At 38.1% G+C, this 10,667-nt stretch overlaps 3 protein-coding genes across 3 annotated transcripts; 2 read left to right on the forward strand and 1 right to left on the reverse strand. All coding sequences in view use genetic code 12, as the record gives it.

The window, feature by feature from the left end:
• Positions 1–168: 168 nt before the first annotated feature.
• Positions 169–2,085, reverse strand: DGA1 (diacylglycerol O-acyltransferase 1; the record flags this gene model as incomplete). The annotated part of the gene is made up of 1 exon (XM_001527428.1): positions 169–2,085. The coding sequence occupies one exon, from the start codon at positions 2,083–2,085 to the stop codon at positions 169–171; it is 1,917 nt and encodes a 638-aa protein (XP_001527478.2).
• Positions 2,086–3,702: 1,617 nt separating this feature from the next.
• On the forward strand, positions 3,703–5,853 carry ORC3 (Origin recognition complex subunit 3; the record flags this gene model as incomplete). Its single annotated transcript, XM_001527429.1, has 1 exon — positions 3,703–5,853. One exon carries the CDS (start codon positions 3,703–3,705, stop codon positions 5,851–5,853), a length of 2,151 nt encoding a protein of 716 aa, XP_001527479.2.
• Positions 5,854–7,308: 1,455 nt separating this feature from the next.
• RAD53 (Protein kinase protein rad53) lies at positions 7,309–9,381 on the forward strand (the record flags this gene model as incomplete). Its single annotated transcript, XM_001527430.2, has 1 exon — positions 7,309–9,381. The coding sequence occupies one exon, from the start codon at positions 7,309–7,311 to the stop codon at positions 9,379–9,381; it is 2,073 nt and encodes a 690-aa protein (XP_001527480.2).
• Positions 9,382–10,667: the final 1,286 nt, after the last annotated feature.

A 10,667-nucleotide genomic window follows, 5' to 3' on the forward strand; every position in this document is an offset into this window, starting at 1 on the left:
TAGAGATACACTAATTTATATATAATTCAAGAAACATGTGGAGGTGGAAACAAGAAAGAAATAAAAAAAGAATAGCAAAAAGATACAAAAGAAATGTGCAGTAGGCATGTGTAAATGTTGTAAATATTGTAAATATTGTAAATGTTATAGAAGAAATATATTTGTACACTATTCAATAATGTTCAATTCGACATCTCCATAACCAAACCTTTCTCTGTTTTCATTATAAACTCTTTTCAACTCGTCAACATATTGCTTATGGTAAAAGTCCAATAGCTGTTGTGGAACTTTTGCCTTTGGTTTTGGTGTCGATGGCTTTTTCGATTTGAAAATATCTGTGAATGAGTTGGTCTTTTTCATTTTAGGTGGCTTTGAAATAGTTGACTTGGACGAGTTCAGCTTGTCTTGAGTTTCACCCTCATTCGCATTTGAATCGGTCGGCGATGTCTTTTGAGATGATTCGCTCTCAAATTCTTCAGGATGCTTCAACTTGTAGTCCTGTAATGCTCCTTCTGGGACGTGTATAGGTTTGCCCATAACTATATTGATTGGATTACGGTATGGAAGCAATCCAAAATCGTAGATAAATACTCCTCGTGCACTGAAAAAGGGGATTGTAAATGCAAATGTCTTTTTCATCCATTGTTGGAACTTGTATCCAAGTGACCCTGGTGGTGGCATGGTGAGCTTATACACATCTGCTTCTCCGAATGCAAAAGTTGGTACTAGTGATACATTGCCTAGCTCAATGGCCAATTTGATGAATCCTTTACGTTTATTGAGGACTAATTTGACCTCCCTCTTGATAGGTTTTTCAATTTCAACAGATTGTTCTTTAGCCTCCTTCGCACCTTCAAGTTTTTCCTTCTCCTCCTTTAGGTCTTTGTTCTCTTCATTCTCTTCATGCTCTTCCTCCTCAGTTTCGTCAACATCTTCGGTATCATCTTTGTAGCCATGGCCGATTCGCGAACTCTTGGCCACCATGGTATTGAGCAAGGATTCTTGAGCGCCACCAACAACCAAGCACACAGAGTTATCTCCATTGCTGATCAAGCTTTTGATATTTTTAGCTGATGCACTGCTGATCCCCAATGCCATTAAATAGTCTCTATAGAATGGTACAGTGAATTGGGTCGTTAAAGTTAACGGAAAGATTTTGCCAATACCTGGAAATAAAGGCTTGTGCTTTGAAGGGTCATGGAAAAATGGTTTCAACCATTTAAACAATGGTTCATATGGTTCATTTCTCAAAGCATTAGTTCCAAATAAGCCAACTGCTCCCATTGATATCACGCCGTGAGGATGGTATCCAAAGATATACCTTGGTCCAGTGGAAACTCTCTTGTATACAGCTGAGCTATTCGATTTGCTCTGGAAAAATTCAGTAGTGTTTATCCTTTTTTTCAAGCCAAAAAATTTGAAAAGCTGGTCCAAGGTTGTTAGTTGCAGCTCCAGGATCAAGTCTTGTTCATCATCGTCGTCATCTTCGTTTGAGTCTTCAACCAAAACACGATTGAATGTAGGTTCCAATTCCACCGTCTTGTGTGCACGAATAGGAAAATAGTTGACAAACCATTCCCAAATGATCAAGTTCTTGACCGAGTCTCTAACCCTGTAAGCACCTTTGCCATTTGTAGGGGTGTGCAAGTCGAATCCATACCACCATATAAAGTAAGGCAAAATGATTACCACCCAAACGATCCAGCCCAATGAGATCATGAGTAGGAATAAACAGATGAAGAATGGGATACTGATGCAATGCCAAATCACACCAACAGTTTCCAACCTATGTTGTAGAGGTGTGTTTAGGGGAGCAATGTTGATGAATGACTTGTGTCTTTTTGATCTGCGCTTTGATGAGGATGAAGTTGATGTTGAGGTCAAAGAGGAGGAAGAAGCACTCGAGGTGCTTGATGCTGAGGAATTTGATTGGTTTGAATCTAATGTGGATGATCTAGAGGATCTTGCATTATTTCGGTGTTTAAGCTCATTGGTGATTTCACTATGTTTTGCCACGAACCCCAGAGATTCGTTTATATTGATGGGGGACTGGCTAGTCTTGTCATTGTTTTTAGAATCCACCATACTTGTGACTCTTTTTTTTTTTGTTTAATCAGTATGTTTCTTGAGTTTATTTCCAATACTGTGGCTCTTGCTTTTGGTATTGAGGAAGGAAAAAAGAAAAAAATAGGGATTCAGAAATTTATTTTGAAATTTATTTGGAAATTGATTTTGAAATGACTCGAGAAATTGGAAAAGGTTTAATGTTGATAAATAAATGATCCCAATCTGAAATCCATTGTTAATGCCTCGCTAAGGTGCTTTTTATTTTTTTTCTTTCTCCCGGAATAATAATAATAGTTATTTCGGTAATGATAATAAATTGATCACCATCTTCATCTTCATCATCATACACCCCCCCCCTCCCCTCTCTTCATTTCTTCTTCCCCTTTTCCCCGTAAAAGCGAAGATATCTCCTTTAGTTAATGTACATTTGCATAAACTAATGAGTGTGTAAAAGCAATAAAAAAATAATTAATTATTTAAATAATTATTTTTTATTTTTATTTTTTTATTTTTTAGTAGATATCAATTTCTTATTGTTGCTGTATCTCACATCATTTCGCAGGAATGAAATTTTATAAATTGAATCTCTTTTTTCTTACTCTCTACCTTTACCTTTTTCTTATGTATACATATATATATATGTATATACCCAATAAGGAAAGAATGCTACCCGAAATTGACTATTTTCAGATAAATTTTTTTTTTTACAAATAACATTTGAGGAAAGTATTGCTAGGTGGAACAACATATATTTTTTTTCGTTGAAACTCAAAAATTGGCTGCTGGCCCCCTTCCCTTTCCCTTCCACCCCCCCCCGCCGAGGTTTGTCTCCTGTGAGTTGGTCTTCCGAGGTTTGTCCTTCAAAGTCCAAGTTAAGCTTTATTGAACAAATTAAATTCTCTAAGTAGGTTTTGAAAACAATAGTCGCTATGTAGAGTCAACTGCGAGTACTTTTTGTTACTAGTCTTTAGTGGCTGACATTGTGAAAAAAACTGTATAAGACCCTGAGGGTAGATATCTTTTAAGATTGGGAAAGGGTTAAACCTCTTTCCGTTTCATTCCATTTCCAATTATACTTTATTGTTGACCTTGAGGAAATGGTATTGCTCTGTTTATATCTTTGGTTCATGTCCTCTACAATTGATAGTTTTCAAGAACAACCTTGAATTTCTGATTTTTTGCAACAAAAATGAACCAAAATAAAATGAAATGCAATTGTTTAGTATGAATTATGAATACTCCTAAACACAACAACAACAACAACAGTCAAATAGCCAAATAACCAAAAATCATAGCCTTTCCTACTCTTTCACAATACTTTCAAGTGCCTTGTATTTAGTACCAAAAATGAAAGTTTGAAGGAAACTTTAGAATGTATCGATACGTTCACTTCCGTTGCAAAGTATACCACACACGTGACGAGTTTGATGAAGCTAAATGCAGAATGCGAGAAAATGAAAAATAAAAAAAAAGAACAAATTCGAGATCAAAGTGCGGCGCGCACGCTATTGACAGATTCTCACTCTCTTCTTTATATGTCAAACACATCTACTGCAAATACTACATAAATACAAATCTAAGAATATACATATATACATATATATATATATATATATATGAATTGGTATCCCCAAAATGCCCACCGAGAACTCTAAACTTTCTGAAGATTCTCAAAAGAATGGCTTGGATGTAGAAAAGCTTCAAGAGGATGCAGAACTTGACTCAAATGCTCAAGTGGAAGATGAGACAAATGAAAACAATTTCAAAACACATTATTTTATCAAACCGAAACTGAATAAACGACCGTTGGAAACATCACCAGCAATTGATTCGTTTCCTCAATATAATCCGGCTTTATCACAAAAGAAACGCAAGCTGGATGGAGTACCTTTTTTTCCTTTGTTTGATGGAAAGGAACCTTATGAAAATGTGAGATTTAGATACCAACTTTACGAGACCATTTGGGAACACCAGCTCCAAAAGATCCAATTAATTCTTAACAATGCAAATGATAATCTTGTTCAAGATGTTACAAGGTTTATAAAAGACCTGTTTTCTAATGACAGATTGCCCATTGGGTATATCCAAATGACTTCCAACACTGCAAACAATTTGCGAATCTTGGAGCAGTTGCAAGATGCTATACAATATGAGGACACAATAGATGAGGGAACAGACGATCTTTCAGAAGAAGAAAACGGAACCACATTGATTGTACTCAATACCAAGAATAGTCCGCATATAAAAGGTGCATTGAAAGAAATAAATGCGCAATTTGAAGATATACATGGGGGCTTGGACTATAGCGAACGGCTCTCATATGATTTGCAAGTAATTGCCGATTGGTATGAAATCAACAGAAATACTACCAATAATGATAAAGGAGAAGAAGAGGAAGAAAATGTGGATGGTCAAGATGAGCAAGATAGACTAGTGGTTATGATTGAGGATACCAATTTGTTCAATACTCAACTTTTGAGCCAAGTAATCAGGATGCTCCAGGCGTTGCATCGTAAAGTCCATGTAAGACTCCTCTTGGCACTTTCCTGTGACACTGTTAGTTCGTGGGTAAGCAATAATTTTCCAAACGATCTCCGTGCCGGACTCAACGGATACAAATTCAAGAGTAATGATAATGTGAGTTTGGGATACACTATTTTGAACAATTTGTTTCTCACACCCGATTTGAACGAGTATAATCCATTCTTGATCAACAGCAATTTGAGCACCATTATATTGAACCGTTTTCAACATTCAAACAACTCAATTGATGCATTAATAGCTGAGTTGAAGTTGTGTTATATGATCCACTTCTATCGACTGCCACTATCGATATTGATTGCTCAAGTCCCAAAAGAATCAATGGAATTGTATATAGACGGACTCAGGAAATTGCCATCTTATAAGCAATACATTGAACAGAATATCCTGAATTTGGACTCACTAAAATTTGATGCTGTGAGGAAAGATGAGACTGTGTTGAGACTATTCAACGAGTCAAAAGGACAATTCAAAACACATAAATTGGTAATGATGAATGTCATCAACGTTATTTATAATTTAGATACAAAGAAGAGAAAAGAGAAATTCGAAATATACAAGAGCTTGGTCAAGGGTGAATTGTTGACCTCGAAATATTTCCATGATTGTCTCAACTCTGCAAATACTGGCTTGAGCTTACTTTCAAACATAACAAGTAATTGTATTGAGGAATTAGATGGAGTCAAGGATCTGCATTTGGTTGAGTTGAACAAGTCGCTTGCAGAACTTGCTGCTAATGGCTCTCCTGAGCTTATTAGCACTCTTCAAACATATTTCAAGAATCAGTTATTGACAAAGTCTTTTGAGAAAATTTTATTCAACGAAATCTTTACCTTGGATGGAGGAGTTGTACATGAAAAGTTTGAAAGAGCACCACTACTCGAAGAGAATTTTGAGAACTTGATGATCAATTGTTTACGACCAAACTTGCGACAGACTATTGAATCTGCATTGGATAACCCTGAAATCTATTTAAAATCGGTTCTGAATAATTCGATTGATCCTTTACTTCGTCAAATGTTCAAGGTCTATAAAGAAGCGCCGGCATCCATCAACCTCCATGATTTTTATCAAGCATTTTGTGCGTCCTTGACGAGACCAAGCAGTATAAAGGACGACAAAGAATGGGCAAAAGTGGCGTATTCCTGGTTCTTGCAATGCTGTTTTGAGCTAATGCATTTGGGTATTGTGCAAACGAAAAAGACTGGCGAGTATCTAGAAAAAGCAATCTGGAAAGGTGTGTAGATGAGTAATAAATGGAAGAAAAAACAATAATAACAACAACAGCAGAAACAACAGCAGAAACAAGGATAACAAAATTAACAGTATAACCTATTTCTAATGTGAAGATGGTTTAAATTGAATAGAAAAAAAAATCTTTAACAAATGTATCTCCCATTTTTTTTTTCTAAAAACACCAGTGGGTATATCAATTTAGGTGGAAGCTTTAGTATCCTTCTGTGGTACTTTTCCGTCTCCCTTCTTCTGCGCTTCGGCTTTGGCCTTTTCTGCTTGTTGCCTCAACCTGTCCTCCTCTTCTTCTTCCTCGGCTGCCAATTCCATTTCTATATCGCTCTTATCGGCACTTGGAAGTTTGGTTCCTCCGTGACTATTATACTGCTCGGCCAATGCCTTAGCACCTTGAATCACCTTTTCGTGGTGACCTGCCAAGGATGTGATGATGAGAAGTAGTGTAAACATTGTGACAATCAATAGGATGACAAACCTTTGAGACCTGAACATCCTGTTGGAAATATTGGTGGAGTTTGCAATCATTTCGTGTTGGGTGCTGTGATGGGTGTATATGATAAAGCAGGAGGGGATCTAGTTGTGGTGCTTATATCTGTATAAATATATATATATATATATATAAGTGTTTATATATATGTTTCTATATATAAGTTTCTCATTTTATTATTTTTCTTTTGGTATATATATATTTGTAGTATGTGATATACCGGCTCGTGCGAGCGATAAGCTTGGGGTAAGTCGGGTATAGAGAAGCGCTACCTAAAAAAGTATGTTTCATAATTGTGATCACTTCGACAATTTAGTTTGTGCTGAAGTTGCACTTGACGGAGGAAACTATTTTCACATCTTCATGATGTGCTTGGAAGTGTATAGGGAAAGGAATGGTTCTATATAAAAAGGTTGAGGGTAATATTTTACTTGGAAAGATCTCTCTTTTCCAGAGTTAGATTTATCACCTTGGGGGAGGGGGGATAGTGTTAGTCTGGTAGGTAGGTAGACGATGAAAACTGCTTTTTCATATCTCCATACTAAGTGTAAGAAAGTAGCTGTTATACAAAACGTTCTTTTTTGCCTACTGTAGAGATGTCTACCTCTCATCTACCATGTCAATTAAAAACAAATTGAACATACAGCTTTACACCAACTTTTATCCTCACACTTCTTCACTCTTGACTTCCAACATTCATATTCGCGCGTACTTTTCAACTTTCGCTCTCCCAAATTTTCCTGTTCTTTTCTTTTCTTCCAAATTTTTTTTTTTCCCTTTGATTTTTTTTTTTTTGGCTTTGGGATCCAGACGCGACTTGAAATATAGTTTTCTTTTTGTTTCTATTGAAAAAAAAAATATAATAATAATAATAATGAAAGAGCAGCGTCTCTCCCTATCGTGTTAGATTCCAGTACAAGGTTTATATCAACTAGAGACAACTACACGTTTCAATAAGTCATATGGAGGCCACTCAGATTACTCAAACCCAGCCGACTCAGCAATCGCCTTTGACGCAAACACAGAAGTCGCAGGATCCAAACAAGATATGCCAATTGCTATGCGCCACGGGCCAGTATCCAACCAAGCATCTTAGTGTAAACGACAAACCAGAAAAAGATGGCAAAATAACGTGGCTCTTTGGTAGATCTAATGAGTCCGATCTTCAGTTGAGCTCGTCGACGCGGCTTTCTAATAAACATTTCCTAGTATGGCTCAATGTCAACGACAAATCATTGTGGATTCGAGATACGTCAACGAATGGGACTTCATTGAATGGCAGTAGACTAGTGAAAGGATCAAACTACTTATTGAACCAGGGGGATGAAATTAGTGTGGGGAATGGAGTGCCGACAGATGTTGTTAAATTCATTGTTATATTCACAGACAAGTTCAACCCTTCACTCCTGCCCGATTCGAGCACACTTGCCAAGGATAACGGAATCTACAAGGACTTTATTATCAAGAATGAAACGATAGGACAAGGTGCGTTTGCCACTGTGAAGAAATGTGTTGAGCGGTCTACTGGCAATTCCTTTGCAGTAAAGATTATCAATCGTCGTAAGGCATTGAACACGAGTGGAATGGGGAATGCCTTGGTTGGGGTTGACCGCGAGTTGTCAATTTTGGAAAAGTTGAATCACCCAAATATTGTTTCGTTGAAGGCGTTTTACGAAGACACGGAAAATTACTACATAGTGATGGAGTTAGTTCCTGGCGGAGATTTAATGGACTTTGTGGCTGCCAATGGTGCAATTGGAGAAGACGCGACGCAAGTGATTACGAAGCAGATATTGGAAGGGATTTTGTATGTGCACAAGCTTGGTATATCGCACCGTGACTTGAAGCCGGATAATATCCTTATTATGCAAGACGATCCCATATTTGTTAAGATTACCGATTTTGGGTTGGCCAAGTTTAGCGATAATCTGACGTTGATGAAGACATTTTGCGGGACGCTAGCGTATGTTGCACCCGAAGTGATTACAGGAAAATACGGTCTGTCACAAATGACGGATACTGCCAACTCGAACTACTCGTCACTGGTTGACCTCTGGTCTTTGGGTTGCTTAGTATATGTGCTTTTGACGTCGCATCTACCATTTAACGGCAAAACTCAAAAGCAGATGTTCCAGAAAATCAAGCATGGAGAGTTTCACGAAGCGCCACTCAACTCATATGAGGTTAGTGAGGAGGGGCGCGATTTCCTTTCATGCTGTTTACAAGTTGACCCAAGGCGGAGAATTACTGCAGAGGAGGCATTGCAACACCGATGGCTACGTGATGTAGTAGACGAAGTTAGCTCGTCGCCTAAATCGTTGAGTCTATCGCAATCACAATCGCAACAGTCGCGCAAAATCGAGAATGGTATCCACATTGAGTCGATGAGTAAAATCGATGAGGATATAATGCTTCGTCCCTTGGATAGTGGGAAGAATCGGAAAACAAAAGAGCAGCAGGATTTCAAAGTCCCCAAAAGAATTGTGCCCTTGCCTCAATCGCAGCCCATGCGTAATTTACCAGCATCGCAGCCGATTAAGAGGTCGCTAGAGCAGGTGAAACCAGGGAACGGCTCCGATGTGGATTCCGGAGTGAAGCGGATGAAAATTGAGGATAGCAAGAGCACGCGGCCGATATATTTTGAGCCTATACCAAACTCGCTCAAGACAGATTCGGTGACAATCACCAAACAGAGATTTGCTATTGGCCGGGCAGATGTGTGCGACTACACCGTGAGTGATGATAGGTTGTCGAAGATACACTGCATAATCACTACAGATTTAATGGGACAGACCTGGCTTTTGGATATGAGCACCAACTCGTGTACAGTGAACAAGACAATTATTGGGAAGGGCAAGAAAATACGACTCCGGGATGGAGACAAGCTCTATTTGTTTAATGATGTGGATTTAAATGAATATGTGGGGTTTTTTGTCAGGCTCGACCAAGGACTGGAGAAACAAGATAGCCAGCAAGAAGTGTTACCACAGAGTTCAAATGAGTTGAATATGAAGATGGAGTTGGTTACATTGTAGATGAGTATATAGAGATAATGATTAATTGGTAATACATGTATACATGATGATTTATCCGAAAGCGAGGCCACTTTGTTTAAGCTTGAAGACTACCCTTTAATTTTATTTCTGTTAAGCGTTAAACAAGGGAGGTTATTGCAAGTGGGTTCTGACTGGACTCATTTTCGACCTATAATGCATTAGTCACGTGATTGAGTAACGAGGACAATTTAATTCTTTGAATGAATATCTAGCGCAATGACAAACTTGAGTTATTGTGCATCTCTCACAGTGAGTATAAACTTTGCTCTTTAGTATATTATGAAGAAGAATACTATAAGTGATGTCGTTAGAATATTATGTATGTGTGATGGCTTGTAGCCGGGGGAACTTTTTTGAGTACAAAAGTTTACATCAAACATGAACCAAATATATAGAGAACAGGTACAAGACCTCTGTCAAGGATAAAGCAAAAAAAAAATGATTAAGCCTTTGTAGAGTCACTGAATAATTTTGTCAAAGGTAATGTTTCTAGTAATAGGTTCTTTGATGTTTGGAAAAATCAGTGTACAGATTTAGAAGGATTTTTGATAATCAATGTGATGTGAGTAGTTCAGTTCAAAAGGAAGATCAAGTTGAACTGAGTAAAGAAGGTTGCCACGTGATATCCCGCATTTCTATACATGTCTCTGAATGAGCGATAGAAGAACCGAGAGAAGGAAAATTTATGTATGGTCGATTCTAAGGAAGTATTTTATATACACGATGCACTTGAAACTCGGTGTAAGGATGCACTTGAAACTCGGTGTAAGGATGCACTTGAAACTCGGTGTAAGGATGCACTTGAAACTCGGTGTAAGGATGCACTTGAAACTCGGTGTAAGGATGCACTTGAAACTCGGTGTAAGGATGCACTTGAAACTCGGTGTAAGGATGCACTTGAAACTCGGTGTAAGGATGCACTTGAAACTCGGTGTAAGGATGCACTTGAAACTCGGTGTAAGGATGCACTTGAAACTCGGTGTAAGGATGCACTTGAAACTCGGTGTAAGGATGCACTTGAAACTCGGTGTAAGGATGCACTTGAAACTCGGTGTAAGGATGCACTTGAAACTCGGTGTAAGGATGCACTTGAAACTCGGTGTAAGGATGCACTTGAAACTCGGTGTAAGGATGCACTTGAAACTCGGTGTAAGGATGCACTTGAAACTCGGTGTAAGGATGCACTTGAAACTCGGTGTAAGGATGCACTTGAAACTCGGTGTAAGGATGCACTTGAAACTCGGTGTAAGGATGCACTTGAAACA

The sequence above is a fragment of the Lodderomyces elongisporus genome, chromosome 2, assembly GCF_030384665.1.
Source record: "Lodderomyces elongisporus chromosome 2, complete sequence".
Taxonomy (NCBI): domain Eukaryota; kingdom Fungi; phylum Ascomycota; class Pichiomycetes; order Serinales; family Debaryomycetaceae; genus Lodderomyces; species Lodderomyces elongisporus.